The sequence below is a fragment of the Protopterus annectens genome, chromosome 5.part0 (genome assembly GCF_019279795.1).
Source record: "Protopterus annectens isolate FY-2018-M chromosome 5.part0, PAN1.0, whole genome shotgun sequence".
NCBI classification, from domain to species: domain Eukaryota; kingdom Metazoa; phylum Chordata; order Ceratodontiformes; family Protopteridae; genus Protopterus; species Protopterus annectens.
In genome coordinates, this window is record NC_056735.1 from 1,795,622,823 (window position 1) to 1,795,644,250 (window position 21,428).

At 41.5% G+C, this 21,428-nt stretch overlaps 1 protein-coding gene across 1 annotated transcript in view; it reads right to left on the reverse strand.

Annotated features, from left to right (window-relative positions):
- Nucleotides 1–21,428, reverse strand: part of ZDHHC20 (zinc finger DHHC-type palmitoyltransferase 20) — a 1,600,692-nt gene that overhangs the window by 1,340,286 nt on the left and 238,978 nt on the right. Inside the window, exon 2 of the mRNA XM_044072039.1 lies at nucleotides 2,427–2,453. Within this exon, the coding sequence (XP_043927974.1) occupies nucleotides 2,427–2,453 (27 nt within the window). The remainder of the gene's footprint in view (nucleotides 1–2,426; nucleotides 2,454–21,428) is intronic.

Below are 21,428 nucleotides of genomic sequence, written 5' to 3' on the forward strand. Positions count from 1 at the left end.
GTACAGAGAAGGTCAGAAAGAGTTTCATTACGTTTTTGTGGATTTACAGAAAGCATATGACAGGGTGCCTAGAGAGGAGTTGTGGTACTGTACGAAGAAGTCGGGAGTGTCAGTGAAGTATGTAAGAGTGGACAGGATATGTACAAGGGTAGTGTGATAGCGGCGAGGTCTGCGGTGGGAGTGACGGATGCATTTAAGGTGGAGGTGGGATTACATCAAGGATCAGCTCTGAGCCCTTTCTTAATTGCAATGGTGATGGACAGGTTGACAGACGAGATCAGACAGGAGTCCCTGTGGACTATGATGTTTGCAGATGACATTGTGATCTGTAGTGAGAGTAGAGAACAGGTGGAGACGACCCTGGAGAGGTGGAGATATGCTCTAGAGAGAAGAGGAATGAAGGTCAGCAAGACAAGACAGAATATATGTGTGCAAATGAGAGGGAGGATAGAGGAACAGCGAGGATGCAGGGAGTAGAGGTGGCGAAGGTGGATGAGTTTAAATACTTGGGATCAACAGTTCAGAGTAATGGTGAGAGAGTGGAAGAGAGGTGAAGAGAGTACAGGCAGGATGGAGTGGGTGGAGAAGATTTGTGACAGACGAGTACCAGTAAGAGTGAAAGGGAAGGTCTACAAGAGGGTAGTGAGACCAGCTATGTTATATGGGTTGGAGACAGTGTTATTGACAAAGGCAGGAGTCGGAGCTTGACGTGGCAAAGTTGAAGATATTAAGATTTGCACTGGGTGTGATGAGGATAGACAGGATTAGGAATAAGTATAGAGGGTCAGCCCAGGTTGGAAGGCTTGGAGACAAAGCCAGAGAGGCACGATTACATTGGTTTGGACATGTGCTGAGGAGGGATGCAGAGTATATTGGGAAAAAGATGCTAAGGATGAAGCTGCCAGGTAACAGGAAAAGAGGAAGGCCTAAGATGAGGTTTATGGATGTGGTGATAGGACATGCAGGTGGTTGGTGTGACAGAGCAAGCTGCAGAAGACAGGAAGAAATGGAAACAGTTGATCTGCTGTGGCGACCCCTAATGGGAGCAACTGAAAGAAGATTGGGGCAGGAGAGTAGCCAAAGGGCAAAGCACAGAACTAAAAATGACAGAACAAACAGAAATGCAAAAACTTCCTGAAATCAAGGTGAATAAGAACATTAAGGAAAGCATCCTTCAGATCCAAGGACACCAGAAAAGCGTGGAGCAGCAACAAAGGAAACAGGTTTTGAAGACAAAGCATCTGAAATGGAGGAACCTTGCGAAAGATGTTGAGCAAGGAGGAATAGATCCATTCTAGGTCTCCAAGTGCACTCCTTTCAAGGAACCAGGAACATTCTGGAGTAGAATCTCTTTCCTACTTGGGAAGGAAGGACAGGCTGAATTAGTTCCTTGGTCCACCAGGGACCCAAGAACCACCATAACAAAAACCTTAGATAGCCCACTAATATCTGGTTCTTGTCCCACAACACTGTAGAGCATGTAGAATGAGGGGAATTAAAGGACAGTTTACAAGATGGAGCTGAGTACCAATGGCTAGAGGTCATAAAAAAAGTAAAACAAAGAATCAAAATGGGCACTGTCTGGTGCCTGAGCAAGGTCTACGCAACAGCAATCACTTACAGGTGAATCCCCAGCACAGATATCTGCTTCTAAAAAGGGGCAACTTATAGCGCCAGTAATGATCCAATCATAAGACAGCAAAGGAGAAATAAAAAATGCAATGAAACAGTTAAATGAAAACCAGAAATGCTATAGTTAAATCTATTCCAGGTTCTTTAATGAATGCAACAGGAAAAAAAAAGTGCTCCATCCAGAATGATCCACAAAATTAGGGAGGACTTAGGCAAGACCGCAGATAAGGTTATAGCAAATTGCAAAAATCTTAGACAACATGCAGTCCTAGTACTGGTTGTTCCAATCTTGAGCAAATCTGCAGTTACAGAATCTGAAACCAGGTTGGTATGGTAGTCTCTGTTACCAGGTCTATGCTTTGCTATAAAGGTTGTCTAGATCTAAAAATAGTTCATGAGGGATCAGTTCACTTACTAACTTACCAAACCAGTATTATGGCTATAACTCTTACTCCCCTAGTTATATAATCTTCCGTCACTTTTTTTTTTTTTTTTTTTTAAACAATAAAAGAAAAAAAAATTTCTGAATGGCATAATGTAATTTCATACACTGCCATCAAACTTCATTCTGTAACCTAAAATTCCACTTTCGGGTGCAGAGTAGCCAAAACGTCAGCTTAAAAGGTTAATATATCTGAAACAATGCCACTAGTTTTGTGATGTTCCATGCTTTTCTCCAAACAATGCCACTAGTTTTGTGATGTTCCATGCTTTTCTCCAAACTAGCAATATGAAACATGAAATACCAGTAATAACACACAAAATGTAATATTAAATGTAACTTATCTTGATACCTTTCTCTCCAGTGCTCTGAATGGTAACTGGGGGAAAAAAAAAAAAAAATCAAATAATGGTCAAGGACTACTAAAAGAATATTGTAAATTGCTTCTTTAAACTGCTGCAATAGCTTTTAACATGCTTTTTTTTTCACTCTGCAGAAATATGCAAGTGGCTACAAAATCAAACCATGTCAGATTGGAAAAAGAAAAAAAACAGCTGTACGCTAATCTACACAGTTTAGAGAAAGACTGACTACTGCATGTTAGCTCAAAAAAATATATATTTTTATTTCAAGGTAAAGAGCAATGTCTTGTGATATGAATAAAGTTCTACAAAAGTACTTTCTTAAACAGCTGTCAAAAACCCAATATAAAATTTTAGTATACAGTACCACAACTAGTAACTATACCTACCTTTGTGCATTAAAAGACTTTAAAAGCCATTCTTGGTTTAAACATTTTACTACACATCCTGAACCTGCTTATACTTTAGTGGCATCAAGCAAGGAACAGGACCATGCTCTGAAATTTTTTTTCAATTAAGCAAATACACCTAGTACAGACCTAGAAAAAAAAAAAATCGAACTACCAAAAAGTCAAGTTATTCTGGCATGGACTGTCAGCCATTAGTAAACTATTACAATCAATTACTCCTGTATTGCCACCTTTTTTTTTTTTTTTTTTTTTTTACATTTCAGTGAATGTAAACTACCAGTTGAAAAATGTTAACACATTGCATTGAGATGAACGTGCAGATTGTACAGGTTTAAGCTGCCATCACCATATGAAAAGTTTCTTAGGTCTTAAAATACATACAAATCATATTACTCTAAAATGCATCTAAAAGGCAGAAGTAAATAGCTCAGTATAATACCTTTAAGATACCTATGCAAATCCCTCAAAGACAAGGTCACATCTATAACACATGACACCAACACTGCACTCATACTGGATCAGCTTTATCGGCTTCAATGAAGACTACTACATTCACTTACATTTGGTTTACTGGGGTAAAACATGGTTAACACGTGGATAACCTGAACCAGGCTATCATAGGCATTATTCACTTTTTGAACACACTTGGATCACAGGACAATCCTAAAGGTAGGGCAGAGAAAGTACAGTTTTGTACCTACCATAAATGTAGATGTTCGAGGATCCACATTGCTGCAGTCCTAACCATTGGGTAGTCCGCTGTCCAGTCGGCCCGAATACCAAAGTATATGGCTGACGTCGGTCAAGGCGCATTAGACTGATGTCAGGACGTCAGGGTACTAATGCGCATGACCGACGTCATATCCTCAGTCTTTTCTTGCCCCAGATGTCAGAAGACCCTAAAAAGACAAAGCCCAAAGCAAAAAACCAAAAAACCCTGCACCAAACATATATACAATATATACAAATGTACAAGAGTATATCCTAACCCACACCACCACCCCTAAACACAGAGGGAAGGAGGGAGGGTAAATTGGACTGCAGCAATGTGGATCCTCGAACATCTACATTTATGGTAGGTACAAAACTGTACTATGTTCTTCATTCCACATTGCTGCAGTCCTAACCATTGGGTAGAATCCCAAAGCAGAGTTAAGGGAGGCTGGCAAATCATAAGGAAGCAGGAGCTGTCAACATGCCTTGCAAAATAGCTGTGGCAAAACCAGCCCTAGATTTAGAGTAGAGAGGAAGGTGGTAATGCTTAGAGAAAGTATGCACTGAACTCCAAGTAGCTGCCTCCAAAATATCCTTAGTTGCCACCCCCCTTAGAAATGCTGTTGAAGTGGCAGTAGCCCTAGTGGAATGAGGCCTAATCCCAGCTGGAATCTCCTTGCCATGATGGGAATAACAAAATGAAATGCAAAACCCAATCCACTTAGAAATAGTTTGCTTAGACACAGGCTTGCCTTGAGAACTCAAAGCAAAAGAAACAAACAACTGCTGAGACTGCCTGAAATCCTTAGTCCTGTTTAAATAATAACGCAACTGCCTATGTACATCTAAAGTGTGCAAAATCTTTTCCCCTTATTTTGGGGATCTGCATAGAAAGTAGGCAAATGAATAGTTTGGTTTAAAGCCACACTAGAAACCACCTTAGGCATAAAGGAAGGATTAGTGCGTAATGATACCCTATCCTTATGAAAAATCAAAAGGGCTCTACTGCCATAAGGGCCTGCAACTCAGAAACCCTTCTTGCAGAAGTAATAGCCAACAAAAAGCAGTCTTCCATGACAAGTATTTCAATTCAGCAGTAGCCGAGGCTCAAAAGGTTGTAGAGTAAGTTTTTCCAACACAAAATTGAGATCCCAAGCAGGAGTAGGAGCTCACGTGGGGGTCTTATATTCCTTGCCCTCTAAGAAACTGCTTGAACAAAGGATGCGAAAACAATGGTGGGTCACAATCATAGTGAGCTGAAATTGCTGCAGCATGAATCTTAATGGAAGAGAAGGACAAACCTTTGTCCAATAACTCAGTAAGATATTGAAGAGCCACACTCAAATTAGGCTCAGAAATCTCCAAATTCTTTGCTGCACTCCAAAATAAAAATCTCTTCCATTTTTCTGCGTACACTTTCCTTGTACTAGGTCTTCTGGCTTCCATAATCACATTTAAAACTTGTTGAGGAAGTTGAGACCTGTTGTGTTTTAAAACAGAATATGCCAGGCTGTTAGATGAAGAGAGTGAAGCTTGACATTGAGCAGGTGACCGTCCTTCTGAGATAACAGATGTGGAATCAAAGGTAAAGGCCATGGAGGCTTCCTTACCAGACTCCTTAATAGTGGGTACCAGTGTTGCGAGGCCAATCTGGAGCTATTAAAATCATCCTTGGCTTGTCTTGTCTGACCTTTAGGAGCACCTTTGGAAGAAGAGGCAGAGGTGGAAAGGCATACACATGAAGATTTTTCCAACTGAAAGAAAGAGCATCCACTTTCCAAGCTGTGTGATGAAACCCCTTTGTGCAAAACTTTGGCAGCTGGTGGTTTAGTGGAGAAGCGAACAGATCTATGTCTGGAGTTCCCCATGACACTGTCAATTTCTGAAATACATGAAGATCCAGTTTCCACTCGTGGGGATCCATGATTTGTCTGCTTAACACATCTGCTAAGGAGTTCTGTGCACTCGGCAGAAACCTTGCCTGAAGAGTTAGTTGCAAGCTGAGCGCAGTGTTGCATAAAATCATTGCTTACCTTCATAGAGGATAAGAATGTGTTCCCCTTGTTTGTTGATGTACCACATGACAGTTGTGTTGTCTGTTAGAATCAACACCTGCCCTGGAAGAAGTAACTCCTTGAAAGCCATTAATGCAAACTGGACTGCTAACATCTCCTTCATGTTGATATGTAGATGCTGTAGTCTGGCAGGCCACTTGTCTTGTATCCACTTTCCATTTAGATGAGCTCCCCAAGCAATGTCCGAGGCATCTGTCGTTAAAATCTGACTCGCCTCTGGCCGGGTCACAGAGAGTCCCTTGTTTAGGTGACATTCCTGAGCCCACCACAAAAATTCTTTTTGAATGCAAGGTATTATTTGAATGACAGTGTCCAAATCCTGGCAGTGCTGTGTCCATACATTTTTGAGATACCATTGCAGCTTCCTCATATGCAGTTTGGCATTGGGAAGCACCAGAATACAAGATGCCATGAATCCTAAGGCTTGAAGGACTGTCCTTGCAGTCAGCCCGGACTGAAGAGATAGTTGATGGAAGTAACTGGAAAGATTCTTTTGTTTGTCCGGGGTTAAAAAGGCCATCTGGGCTGCTGTATTCAGTCTCACACCCAGAAAGCACATGTCTTGAGAGGGTACTAGACTGGACTTTATTTCGTTCACAGAATACCCTAGGCATCTTAGCACTGCTATGACGTATTCCAAATGCTGTAGAAGGTCTTCCTTTTCTTGAGCCAGAATCAGGCAATCCCTTTTAGCCTGAAGTAAGCTATCACTGGAGCCAGAACCTTTGTGAATACTCTGGGCGCAGTAGATAAGCCAAAGGGCAATGCAGAGAACTGATAATGAGAATGTCCAGCTCGAAAACGCAGATACTTTCTGCAACTTAGTCTTATAGGCACATGAAGGTAAGCTTCCTTGAGATCTAAATTTACCATCCAGTGATCTTTGCCCAGCAGAGGTAAAAGCTGTTGTAACGTCAACATTTTGAACTTGGGAATGTCCAGATAAGTGTTGAGGATAGATAAATCCAAAATTGGTCTCCACGTGTTCCCCTTCTTTGGTACTAGGAACAGGCGAGAATAAAATCCTAGGCCCCTTTCTGGTACAGGGACTGGCTGAATGGCCCCTATTTGGAGTAACAGAGAAATTTGCTTGTGACCCTCTTTCCTTTGTGGAGGAGGAACGTCTGGCATGCCTTTGAAAGGGGGCAAGGTATGGAAATAAAACCTGTAACCGTGGTGAATGATATCCAAAACCCATCTGTCTTGAGTAATTAAATCCCAATTTTCTTTGAAAAGAGACAGTCTTCCTCCCAAAGGAGCTGCCAGACGAGAATGTACTGGCAGCTGAAAAGGCAGGTCATTGGGTCTGTTTACGAAAGGACTGACCCCTGCCCTCACCAGAAGTCTGAGCAGGAGAACTCCCTGTTCTAGGCCTAAAAGAACCTTGAGCTCTGCCCCTACCACGTTTAAACCTACCCCTAGACTGGGAATCATAAGCAGGATATGTCCATCCCTTAGTAGGCCAATTTCTGCTAAACTTTGGAGGCTGCACCTGCAAAAAATCTTTAACAGTCTGCATAGATTTAGCCTTGTCCTCCATTTTCTTTAAAACTGCTTCCACAGGGGAACCAAACAACACATCAGACTGTAAAGGAGCATCCAAAATCCTTGTCTTAACATGCTCAGCTAAATTCTGATCCCTCAACCAAGCGTGCCTGCGAAGAACAGAACCAGTGGCAGCCACCCTCGAGGAGGCCTGCACAGCATCAAAACCACATTGCAAAGAATGCTTACCCACTTGTTCAGACACATGAACTAAATCCAGCAACTCTTTACACTCAATACCTTCCGCCAGAGCATCTACCTTAGATTTCAATTGTGAAAGGAGATAATTTTGATATTTTAGCATGTGAAACTGACAATTCAACGCCCTCATGGCTAAAGTGGAAGAAGTATACACTTTCTTTCCCCATCTATCCAAAGCCCTTGCCTCCTTATCAGAGGGAACAGGATTTTTAACAACAGAGGCCTTAACACCTTTAGGCCCCTGAGAAACAATTTCTGGGTCTGCCCTAGGACTCTTAAAAAGATACTTATGAGCTTTTGGCACCCTATAGTACCTATCAGGTTTAACAGGGGCAGGAGGCAAAGAATCAGGGTTCAGGGAAGCCTCTGCAAAAACATCTTCCACCACATTCAACACCGGAGGTATAGCTAAGGGCCTATGCTGAGGTAAAAACAAGAATTCCTAAGCCTCTTCCTGGAATCAGAGAAATCTTGGCCTTCCCATTTAAAATGCTCCCTCATGGAATGCAGAGTCTCTGAAAATGAAAAATCCTCAGGAGGAGAAGCTGAAGGAGTGGAATCATCCACATCAGAATCAGAATAATGAGGGTACTCCTGCAAGTCTTCAGCCGAAGACTCAGAAGCCTCTGAACACTGTTCAAAACTCTCGAACTCAGGCTCCACCCTAGGCCTCTTATCAGGAGGGGGCATAGAACCTCTAATCATAGTAATCAAATCCTCTGCCATTTTAAGCATATGTTTCTTAGGCACAGAACCTGAAGTGCTAGGAGAAGCCCCCACAGAAGCTAAACTTGGCCTACCTCTCAAAGAAGTCTTGGAAACAGAAGGAGAGGCTCTAACTACCTTAGGAAGAGAGGGAAGAACAGCTACCTGAGAAGCCCCTCAGCCTGGCCTATCTCCTGAGAGGGCACATCCTGTAACAGTACAGTCTCAGCCGGAGACTCCACCGAAACTCCTGGCAAAACCTCTGGCTCCACTGAGCCTTCTAAAGAACCGACGTCCGGGACTGCCGGTTCTTCAACCCTAGGCTTTGCTGCTTTGTCCTTGCGCTTTTTGGACGAAGCGGGTGTTGGAGCATCCGGCGGCATTTTATAATTACAACGCTTCCCAAACACTAACCTGGCACAGTCTAACCTTCTCTTAATAGTGCGTTTGTTAAATCTAGCACAAGAGCGGCATCCAACAACGTCGTGCTCAGGCCCTAAACAAGGTATACACAAAGTATGGTAATCCCTATGAGGTATCTGTTTCCCACAAGAAATACAGTTATTCACTTTTTCTGACATCCGGTTAAATACTGAGGCAAGAAAAAACCAAAATGTTCCCCAACGGGGTACTTAGCCAACTTTGATTCGGTCTGAAACTCCGACTTCAGAAAATTTCAGAACGCCAACCTGCACTCGCAAAACTGCTTCTGCATCGGACCATGCGGCAAAAAAGACTGAGGATATGACGGTCATGCGCATTAGTACCCTGACGTCCTGACATCAGTCTAATGCGCCTTGACCGACGTCAGCCATATACTTTGGTATTCGGGCCGACTGGACAGCGGACTACCCAATGGTTAGGACTGCAGCAATGTGGAATGAAGAACATCAGATATGATCTAGACAAACAAAACCTTATGAAACACCAGAAATCTGAAAGAATAGTAATGAAAGTATAGTCAGCTTTTAAATCTAAGGTTACTACAAAACTCAAATGAGGCAGAAAAGGCAACAAGTTATAAAGGGAAAGCACTTTGAACTTTAACACCATCACAAACAGTTCTGGATCTTTCAATTCTGAATCAGGTTTCCAAAGACTCAATTTTTCTTTGGCACTAAAACACTCTCGAGTAGGATCCTTCCCCTAACTGAGGGGAAGGGGCATCGTCTATCACCACCTGAGACAGCATAAAATGTAAGGCAGGAGGAAAGAGTTTGGTCTGGCAGATATGGAGGAATCCCCTGGAAAGGAGGAAGTTCCTCCCACAAATATCTGTAGCTTATGTGGATCACATTCAGGACCCATTTGTCTGAAAAAAAAAAATAATCTACCAGAGAAAGAAAAATGGGAGATTCTGACTTTTCGGGAGGATTAAGGGATTGCCGGAGTAGGGGTGCCTTGATTAATTTTTAGAATCAGGCATTTTTTTTTTTTTTGGCCATAGTTAGACAAGGGAGCAAAGAATCCCTTGGAAAATTCAGAGAATCATTGAACCAGCTTTCCCTGCTCATTAAACTTTTGATTCCTTTTGGAGTAGTTCCAACAATTAAATTTCTATTCAAGGGAGAACCCAAAATGTCATTTTTTTGGGGAGGCTCTGAGAACACAGCCAGGCAAACTTTCTTAAAAGTTTCAGTGGCAGCAGTCCTAACTAAAGAGGCACATTTTTAACAATGAGTAGCAACTTGAGAAACTAAACTACACAATGCAGACTTTTTTCCTCACAAGAGGAAACGGATGCCAAAATATTCCTCATACTTTCACACCTAGTCAAAATAAACTTCAACATATCAGCCAGATAATTTAGAATTCAAAGTTGAAGAAGCATACATTCCCACCCCCAAAATTTGTCAAAATATATCCCCATTTCCCAACCTTATCAGTAGGAGAGGGCTAAGAATTAACAAAATGTATAGCAGCAGCTAGATTTATTAAAGTTATACCTGCTGGGTCAGGTCTGGGATTGGTCTACTGTTACAGTTATTATTGCTACAGTAGCCTAAGCTATACTGGTTATATATCCTGCTAAGGAAATAACAGTTGTCCAGCTTCCAAAGATTAACGGCACCCACCTCATAAACTGTTAAGCAGCTTAAGTGGAGCTGTCTAAGCCAGGTTTGGGCACCAAGCTCTTCTCAGCTTTCATATCAAATAAGAAAGGAAGGCCAAGCCCTGAGAGTATACTGCTAGGAACAATAAGTAAATGCCCACACCCTGTTATAAAACTTCACAAAAAAAAAAAAAATAATGGAGGGGAGTGATGGAAGACAGAGCAGCTACTACAGTGGAAATCATTCAAACGTCTATTGTTATGGAAGTTTACTTGCACAACTGTACCACGTTCACCATACTCAGCACTTCTAACAGTGCAGTAACCTATATACATAGATTGCCAAAGCTTAGAACATGTAGGAGGAAGGAACAAGTAGGAAGGAAGTCCAGAAGCCCCTGGAGAATGGGGCTAACAAAACCAGACCTAGATCTGGGAAAAGGAATCTAGCTTGTAGTGCTTTGTAAAAGTATATACAGAGAACAAAGTTGCTGCTTTTAAATTTAGCAAGAGTCCAGCCCTTTCCAAAAGCCACAGATGAAGTGAAGGCTCTGAAAGAATTTGCCCAGATCCTGTTTGAAATACTTTTGCTGTGGGAATTCTTGTCTCCATTAGTACCCACTGAACAGGGGCCTAAAAGGTATGAAGACCCCATCATCCGTGCAGTTAACAGAAGTTGTTTGGGGTCGAGATGCATCAAACACTCTTGTTCTTGTGTGAGCAGATCTAGTCTCATCAAACACTCTTGTTCTTGTGTGAGCAGATCTAGTCTGTGAGGAAGCTTGTAGAAACTACCTCTGGCCAATTATAAATGGAAGAAGAAACCAATGTCTGTGCCAGAAGGGAGACAGGGAGAACTGAAGAGAATATCAAAAAAAGTTTAAGTAATAGTAATCCCAAGTTAAGTAGGATCTTTGGAATTCCAAAGATCCATAAGAATTTAAACAACCCTCCTCTAAGACCTACAGGGTCCAGTGCAGACAGTAAAACTGAGGCATTATCAGTTTATGTAGATAAACATTTACAACAGGTTATACCTAAACATGTCACTCATATTAAAGATAGCTTTGACTTTATAGCTAAAATAAGAGACTTTGATGTAGAGGCCACAGATATTATGGTGACATTAGATATTAAGTCTTTGTACACTATGCTTCCCAATTTAGAGGGAATGGAAATAGTGAGGCTTGAATTGTTAAAAATCAGTGTTTTTCTCCCAATACAATCAGTCTTCTGATGGAAATGATAGATATTGTGCCGAGTTATAATTTTATGATTTTTAAAGAAGAAATATATTTGCAAACCAATGGCGTAGCTATGGGGGCGGTGTTGGCCCCCAGTTATGCCAATGTGTTTCTCCAAGGATGGGAGCAAATGCACATTTTGAACAATGGTTTTAAAGATAAAATTAAAATTTTTAGATTTATTGATATTTTTCTGTTATGGAGAGGAACAGAAAAGGAGTTAAATAATTTCATCAGTTATATTAATAATGTGTGCACGTATCTTAAATTCACCCATCATAAAAGTTATGAACAAGTTATTTTTTGGACTTAGTAGTGTTTAAGGAAAATAGACTATTGACCAAAATATATAAAAAAAAGAAGTACAGAATAATATGCACTTGCATTATTCAAGTATGTATCCAGAACATACTAAACTGAACATAGTTAAAAGTCAGTTTAGGAGAATAAGTGATTTAACCATGAAAGAAAATGATTTTGAGGAGGAAGCAAAACAGTTGTGCAATAAGATGTTAAAAAGAAACTATCCTAAGTCTCATATGGACAAGTTATGTAAGGAAGAAATGGGAGCTAGAAAAAGTCAAAGTAATAAGAAAGTTATGAATAAACGTAACATTTTGATGGCTATTCATAACAGTGTAGATTCCAAAGGTATTAAGACTGTCATTACCCACAACTGGAACATTTTTAGAACTAATGAAGAGCTGCAGGGCAAGACTGGAAATGGACCAAGTTTTATTCAAAAAAAAGGGGGAAGAGTTTTAAAAATTATTACCAGTCTAAGCTTAATTTCAGTAAACAGACCAATTCTAAATGTGGGATGGTTAAGTGTTTAAACTGCAATATGTGTAATTACTTGTATGTAGATAGTGATTAGTATGAAGTGGGAAGTAATACTGTTAAAATCCCAGGTTTATTTAACTGTAAAGTTAAGAATGTTGTTTATCTAATTATATGTTTGGAATGCAGTGCATTTTACGTAGGTAGAACTTTGAGAGAATTATATCTATATATATATATATCTATATCTATATCTATATATATCTATATCTATATATATCTATATCTATATCTATATATCTATATATATAGATATATATAGATAGATAGATATGTATATATATATATGTATATAGATATATATATATATAGATATAGATATATATATATATAGATATATATATATCTATATCTATATCTATATATATCTATATCTATATATATCTATATCTATATCTATATATCTATATCTATATCTATATATATATAAACACAAATATGCAATTCAAGTTGAGGATGAAAAGAATGCTATGAGTAAGCATTATAAAGCCAAAAAATGTAAAGTTAATTTTAAATCTTTGGTATTAGAAAAATTAAAATGACAGTGTTCTATATGAACATAGAGGAAGAATTAGGCTGGTTAGAGTATTCATGGCAAGTTAGGCTAAATGCTTGTTCCCCCCTGGCCTTAATAACAGGGAAGAATTTGTAATGTATTTGAAAAGAGGTTTAAAACATTAGCATCTATTTTATTTACTCACATCAGTTGCATGACTTTATTTATAGTATATGTATGTCTTTTAAAGTTTTATATGACATTATTCAGTAATTATTTAAGTGATGCTTTTTAGACTGTCATGTGATTTGCTGCCGATAGTATAAAAGACTGTTCCTTATGTGAAAGTATTGTCTGAAGAAGTCTCATTGGAAAGGGTGTTGAGACAAAAGCGCTTACCTTGTGAGAAATAAATGGAATATTTATTGCTTCACTTGCCTTGTTTTGATGGAGGAGTTGTGCCAGAAGGGAGTTGCTGCAAAGATCTTGGGGTGATGCTCCTGAATCTTCGGAAGTACTCTGGACATCAGTGGAAAGGGCAAAAATGCACAAAACATCCCTAAGGAAAAGAAAAAGCGTTTTCTCGACCTTCCTGCATGGAGTGCTGGAGCAGAATTTTGCCAGTTGATTGTTTAAAGAGGAGACAAAGTACACTAACTCTCCACAGATGGATCAAATCTTGAAGATCTGAGATCTAAATTTCCCCATTAATGACGGGTCTGCCTTTGTCCTGCTCAGCTTTTCTGTCTCACAACTGCTCTGACAGAATGTAGGATGTCTGGAGAGTGAGTGTGCTATAAAGATATATGCCATGCTAACATGGCTAATCTGCATGGGATAAGCCCTGGTTCCCCCCTTGCTTATGTACCACATCACTGTGGTATTGTCCAACAAACCTGAAGTAGTCCTGGATACCAAAGGTGATTCAGAGTTGAGTGCCTTGATAAGGGCTGTGAAGGCTGCCAGCCCAGCTAGATAGAATTTTGTAAATAATCCTATGTCATTTGTAAATATTAATATGATGCACAGACCTGTTTTACAAATGTAAGAGAACTATATGTTATGTGCTGAGCTTCAAAAATGTAACCACAGTGCACCCTGCTGGAAAAGAGCAAAAATGTGTATAACCTATATCCTATGTAAATGTGTGTTGATGGTAAAGGCTGGAATATACAGAGTTAACTTGCAAACTCTAAGAAAATAAGTAGAGAGTCTTTTTATGTGTATAAAGTTAGTTTATCTCAGCTAAGTGACAATGTCTACAGCTAGAGTTTCTTTATATTGTTTGAGAGAGATAATTATAGGTTTCAAGGGTGAAAGTATTTAACAGTTTTAAGATTCCCAGTTCCAGGTAAGCTTCTGAGAGATAAGCGTCAACTTCTGAGAGAAATGTTTTTCAAACAGAGACATGTTAAATTTTAAGTTCCTATTAGCCTGGAAACGAAGGGCAGAGGTGACAAAATGATGCAATCTGAGATGACTCGGCAGTAATGTGTATTATTAAATTTACGAACCATCTGAGAAAGTCTTGTGCATTTTGTATTTTGTTCTGGACCTGAGACATTTAGGGCATAATATCTCTTAGAGATAGATAGGACTAGAGCAAGAGTAGTCTAGATGTTTTCTGTATTTATGCAAGACTGCTCTGCAATGGTGTTTTAAAATATTTCCTGTGATTCTGAACTCTATTGTCACTGTGCCGAGTTAATGAATACTGTATTATGCTTTTATTTATTATTAAATATATTTAAACCTTTCAATTGTGGCTGGTTTTAAGAGATATTTAAGCTCTCAGAGTACTTGCATGTACTTGGTAACACTGTACAGGCCACTCTAACAGCCTTAGACTTGGACACACTTCATCTAGATAATAGTAACATTTACACAACAGAACTGGTCACCCTTTGGGTGTTTGGTGGCAGGTGGTACTACCATATAGTCTGGGCAGAAGGGGGCATAGCTAGAGAGCCTCCCCAGGAGTGTCTGTGTGTTTGCATACAAATCAAATCTCAAAGTGTGTGTGTGTGTGTGTGTGTGTGTGTGTGTGTGTGTGTGTGTACACGCGCTACTTGGACAGGGACACTAAGCACTGGTTGAACAGAGGGTGCCAAGAGTTTTTAACCTGACCACTTGGCTGAGATCATAACCCTATAGCTGTGCCAGTGGGGAGTCTTACTGGGGATCTAGAGAGAGAGGGGGGGTACAGTTTTGTACCTACCATAAATGTAGATGTTAGAGTGTATACACTGCTGCAGTCATTACACTTGGGTTATCCTGCCGTCAGTCGGTTCCCCAGTCGGCCTGAGTTCCAAAGTCTTGGTCCGGCGTCGGTTGCTGTCACCTCCTCCCTGACGTCAGTGTGACAGCAAAATAATGGGTATAGTTCCCCATACTAAAGGGGTGGCGTAAGCCACAAAACTATGGGCTAGGCTTGTAAATGCCCTCGGGCAGATAGCCTAGTATGAACCTATGAACCTATGAACCTATAAGCAGACGCCATTTTCTTCAGTTTTTTTGCCCCAGGTGTCAGGTGCCCCCAAATGGATAGGCAATTCAAATTGCTAATAAAACACAGATAGGAAAAGCAAACAACTTTTAGTTGCCAGCAAATACTCCCAATAGGTAGTAAAGGGTAGAAGATATAGGTACGTACCAGCAAGTAAGAGGGGAAGGAGGGATGGACTGCAGCAGTGTATACACTCTAACATCTACATTTATGGAGGTACAAAAAGCACAGTTTTGTACCTACCATAAATGTAGATGTTAGAGTGTTCACACTACTGCAGTCATCACACTTGGGTTATCCTGCCGTCAGGCGGTCCCGCAGTCAGCCAAAGTTCCAAAGTCTTGGGTCCGGCGTCGGTTGCTGTCGCTTCTTCCCTGATGTCAGTGTGCCAGGGGCATACAAGATGCATCTGACGCCATTTTCTTCAGTTTTTCTTGCCCCAGATGTCAGGTGCCCCCAAGTACGTAGGCAATACATATTGCTAATCAAAAATATACATATGAAATAAAACAATACCTACAGTTACCAGCAAATACACCCCAAAGGTTGTATAGGATAAAAAGGTATAGACAAGTCCAGCTAGTTCAGAGGGGATGGAGGGAGGGTAACCTGGACTGCAGCAGTGTGAACACTCTAACATCTACATTTATAGCAGGTACAAAACTGTACTATGTTCATCGTGTTGCACTGCTGCAGTCATCACACTTGGGTAGAATCCCAAAGCTAAGGTTGGGTGGCTGGTCTATAAAGAGTTAGGATTGGCTATGAGGCCCTGCATAACTGCAGTGGCAAATCCTGCTCTGGATTTAGAGTAAAGAGGCAGGTGGTAATGCTTGGTAAAAGTGTGCACTGAACTCCAAGTTGCAGCCTCCAAAATTTCCTTGGTAGGTACTCCTCTGAGAAAAGCTGGTGAAGTGGCTGTTGCCGTGGTGGAATGTGGCCTAATGTTATTTGGGACTGATTTTCCATGCTGTGTGTAGCAGCACCGAATACAGTGCCCTATCCATTTGGATATAGTCTGCTTTGAGATAGCTTTGCCCTGTAATCCTGCAGCATATGCTACAAACAGTTGCTCAGTTTTCCTGAAAAGCTTTTGTTTTGTCCAAGTAGAAGCGTAGCTGCCTGTGTATATCCAAAGAATGGAGAAGTTTCTCCCCATTATTCTGGGAGTTTGGATAAAAAGTTGGCAAATGGATGGTTTGGTTAAGAGCCGCACTAGATACCACCTTTGGCATAAAGGTGGGGTTTGTCCTTAAAGATGCCTTGTCCTGATGAAAAATTATAAAAGGCTCCACTGCCATTAATGCCTGTATCTCTGAGACTCTTCGTGCTGAAGTTACTGCCAGGAGCAGAGCTGTTTTCTATGATAAAAATTTTAGATCGGCTGTATTGGCTGGCTCAAAAGGTGGGAGGGTCAGTTTTTCCAAAACGAAACTGAGGTCTCAAGTTGGTGTTGGTGCTCTCCAGGGCGGTCTTATGTTTTTAGCCCCTCTGAGGCACTGCTTTAGCAAGGGATGAGAGAATAAAGGAGGGTCAGTGTTGTAATGTGCTGAAATGGCAGAGGTGTAGATCTTAATTGACGAGAAGGATAGGCCTCTGTCCAGCATCTCAGTTAAGTATTGTAAAATCTGAGGAATGTTTGGAGCAAGAGGGTCAAGGCTTGGAGCTTCGTTCCTGGCGCAGAATCGCTCCCATTTTTCTGAGTAAGCTTTCCTGGTGCTAGGCCTCCTGGCCTCCAAAATGACATCCATAACAGCTTTAGAGAGAGGTATTGCCTGTTTGACTAATGTATCTGCCATGCAGCCAGGTTTAGGGTTTTGAGCTGACCATGCAGGATCGGATTGTTTTGTTGAGTCAGAAGGTGTAGAATTTGAGGCAAAATCCATGGTGGGCCCCGAGCCAAGTTCCTTAAGATTGGGTACCAGTGCTGGCGTGGCCAGTCTGGAGCAATCAGGAACATCTGTGGTTTTTCTCATCTGGCTTTTAGGAGTACCTTTGAAAGGAGAGGCAGTGGTGGGAAGGCATAAACTTTTAGGTTTTTCCAGCTGAACAGAAGAGCATCCACTTTCCATGCTTGTTTGTGATAAGTCCTTGTGCAGAATTTTTGTAGTTGGCAATTTAGTGGGGAGGCAAAAAGATCTACGTCTGGGCATCCCCATTTTTGCATTACCATGCTGATGATTTGTGGATTCAATTTCCATTTGTGAGGGTCCATGATATTTCTGCTTAGTCTGCCAGAGTATTTTTCTTTCCTGGCAGGAATTGTGCTTACAGGTGAACTTGGTACGTCAGAGCGGTGTTCCACAAGGTCATGGCTTGCCTGCATAGGGGATAAGAATGAGTGCCCCCTTGCTCGTTTATGTACCACATTACTGTGGTGTTGTCTGTCTTTAGTAATAGTTGTCCTGGATGTAGAAGGTCCTTGAAAGCTGTTAGGGAATTTTGAACAGCCAACATCTCTGACTGATGTGAAGATGCATCTCGTCTGTGGTTCACTTGCCCTGAAAGCATTTTCCTGCCAAGTGTGCTCCCCAGACGTAATCCGAAGCATCTGTTAGAGTTTGCCTGGCTGTGGGTTGGGTAAAAGGCTGACCCTTGTTTAGGTGACATGCCTGTGCCCACCATCGAACCTCCTGCTGTAGACAGGGAATCATTGGTATTACTGCTTCTAAACTGTGAGTGTGTCGAGTCCAAACACTTTTTAGGTACCATTGTAATTTCCTCATATGCAGTCTGGCATATGGTATTAGTAGTATGCAGGATGCCATGAATCCCAGGGCCTGCAGATTTTTTCTTGCAGGGAGATGGGACTTTTTTTTGCCAGTAATTGAAAATATTGAGTTAGTTGAATTTGTCTGGCGTGAGGTAAGCCATCTAGGCCGTTGTATTTAAGCTGGCACCCAAGAATGTTACCTGTTGCGAGGGCACTAGTTTTGACTTCTTTTCGTTTACTGTGTACCCTAGACAAATTAGCAACCTTTTTACAAACGCCAGATGCTGTAGAAGAATGTCCTTCGTCTCTGCTTGAATGAGGCAGTCGTCCAGGTATGGATATATTTGAATTCCTTTTTGTCTGCAAAATGCAATTACTGGTGCCAGGCACTTTGTGAAGACCCTGGGCGCAGTAGAGAAGCCAAAGGGCAGTGCAGAGAATTGGTAGCACATTGTACCAGCTTTGAATCTGAGGTATCTTCTGCAATTTTGTCTGATAGGGACATGCAGGTATGCCTCCTTGAGGTCCAGAGTAACAAGCCAAGCCTTCTTGCCCAGCATGGGTAGAAGCTGCTGTAATGTCAACATTTTGAATTTCGGAATATCCAGGTAAGTATTCCGAATTGAAAGGTCTAGTATGAGCCTCCAGGCCTTGTCCTTTCTGGGGACCAGGAGGAGTCTTGAGTAAAATCGTTGTCCTTGTTCCTGTTGTGGTACTTTATGAATAGCTCTCATGTCCATGAGGGCTGAAATTTGTTTTTGTGCCTCTGCCCATTGATTTTGTGGCAGGTCTGGCATTCCTTTTAGCCTTGGTAAAGTATGAAAGTGGAATCTGTAACCTTGAGACACAATATTCAGAACCCATTTGTCTTGGGTGATTGTTTGCCAGTTTTGAGAAAAAAGCGCTAGTTTTCCCCCTAAGGGGGCTTCCAAAAGAGACGTGCTTGGCGTATGAAGAGGAAAGTCATTGTGACCGTTTCCTGTAAGGTTGAGACTTATCCTCACCTCCTTTTGGGGTTGAGGTGCCCCACTGTCATTGTCTGTTTGAGCCTTGGGGTTGAGATCTGCCTCTTGGGCATCTGTATCTGCCTCTCTGTGGCCTGTCCGACACCGGAAAGGACAAATTCTTTGTTGGCCAATTTCTGCTAAACTGAGGTGGCTGTACCTGTAAGAAAACCTTGACTGTTTGCATAGATTTAGCTTTATCCTCCATTTTCTTTAACACCTCTTCTGCCTCAACACCAAACAAGGTATCCTGCTGTAAAGGAGCATCCAATAATTTTGCCTTAATATGATCAGGTAAACTCTGTTCCTTTAACCAAGCATGTCTTCGAATAACAGAACCTGTAACTGTGGCTCTACAAGAAGCCTCTAAAGAATCAAAACCACATTGCAGAGTATGTTTTCCCACCTGTTCAACTGCATGCAATAAATCCTGCATTTCTTTACAATCAGGAGCTTCTGAGCTTGCAAGCATTTTCTGTTTTAACTGAGCCATTAAATATTGTTGGTACTTAAGCATGTGAAACTGGCAATTTAAAGCTCTTACTGCTAAAGTTGCAGACGTGTATACTTTTCTTCCCCCATCTATCCAAAGCTCTGGAGTCTGTCAGAGGGTACTGGATTTTTTGCAATGGAAGCCTTAACCCCTTTTGGACCCTGGGAACTAGTTTCTGGATCAGCAGAAGGGTTTTTGTAAAGAAACTTGAGAGTCAGGGACTCTATAATACCTATCTGGCTTGGCTGGAGCAGGGGGCAAAGAGTCAGGAGATGAGCTGGATTCAGAGAACACATCATCCACAATATCTAGCACAGGCGGAATAGCCAGGGACCTGTGCTGAGGCAATAAGAGGAAATCCCCGAGCCTTTTCTTGGATTCTGAGTAATCATGACTTTCCCAATGGAAATGCTCCCTCATGGTATGTAAAGTTTCCCCAAAAGAATAATCCTCAGGAGAAGAGGCTGAATGGATAGATTCTTCAGCGTCAGAATCCTCATGGGGGGGGGGGGTATCCCTGGTCTGAAGAGGAATCAAAGGAAATGGAAACCTGATCAGAAGATTCAGTCTGTATCCTGCCTATGCCTTTTCTCAGGAGGGGGATGGGAAAGTACAGTTTTGTACCTACCATAAATGTAGATGTCCGAACAGGATAGCATCTGCAGTCATAACAAATGGGTTGTCCTGTCGTCAGGCAGCCCTTCGGTCGGCCGGATTCCAAAGTCTGGGTCTGGCCTCGGCTGGTGTCGCACTTCACCCGACGTCATCTCTGCTGGTCTTCGGGTATAAAGGCATCAGCCGATGCCATTTTCCTCAGTGTTTCTTGCCCCAGATGCCAGCTGCCCTCTTGGAAAGCTAAATTTTGGGTAAATGCCAATGTTTCCAAAAAAAAGTAGTAGGCAAACACAAAAAATAAGCATGTATGTACATATATACAAACAAATACACCATAAGAGATCCCCCCCCAGCTAGCTATTAGGAGGGTAAATACCCTAGGAGTACCACAGAGGGGAAGGAGGGTGGGTAATCCTGACTGCAGATGCTATCCTGTTTGGACATCTACATTTATGGTAGGTACAAAACTGTACTATGTCCTTCAAGGATGCATCTGCAGTCCTAACAAATGGGTAGAATACCATAGCCAAACTAGGGGAGGAGGAAGAAGAATTATGGTGTAGTTAGGATCCCTTGCAAAACAGCAGTGGCAAACCCTGCTCGGGATCTAGAGTATAGAGGTAAGTTATAATGCTTGGCAAATGTATGCACGGAGGTCCAAGTAGCCGCCTCAATAATGTCCTTGGTAGCCACTCCTCGTAAGAAAGCTGTGGTAGTGGCTGTAGCCCTTGTAGAATGAGGCCTTATGTTCTGTGGAATTTGCTTTCCATGGTAGGAGTAACAGAATCTTATGCAATTTCCTATCCACTTGGAGATTGTCTGTTTTGAAATTGCTTTTCCTTCCCTTCCTGTTGCATAAGCTACTAGAAGCTGGTCAGTTTTTCTATTGCCCTTGGTTCTGTCCAGGTAGTAGCAACTGTCTATGTACATCCAAGGTATGCAGCAGTCTTTCCCCCTGTTCTGTGGATTGGGAAAGAAGGTAGGTAGGTGGATTGCCTGGTTTAGAGACACTCTGGATACCACCTTAGGCATAAATGTAGGATTAGTTCTCATAGACACTCTATCTTGATGGAAGATTAGGAAGGGTTGTACTGCCATTAAGGCCTGTAGTTCCGAAACCCTTCTTGCTGAAGTAATTGCCAGTAGGAAAGCAGTTTTCCAGGATAGGTGTTGAAGATCTGCTGTTGCTGCTGGTTCGAATGGAGGGAGTGTCAATTTTTCTAGCACAAAGTTCAAGTCCCATGCTGGTAATGGTGGTTTCCTAGGAGGTTTTACATTCTTGATTCCTCTGAGGAATTGCCCGAGTAGAGGATGTGAGAAGACAGGGGGATCGAAGCTGTATTCTGCAGAAATAGCTGATGCATGTATCTTGATGGAG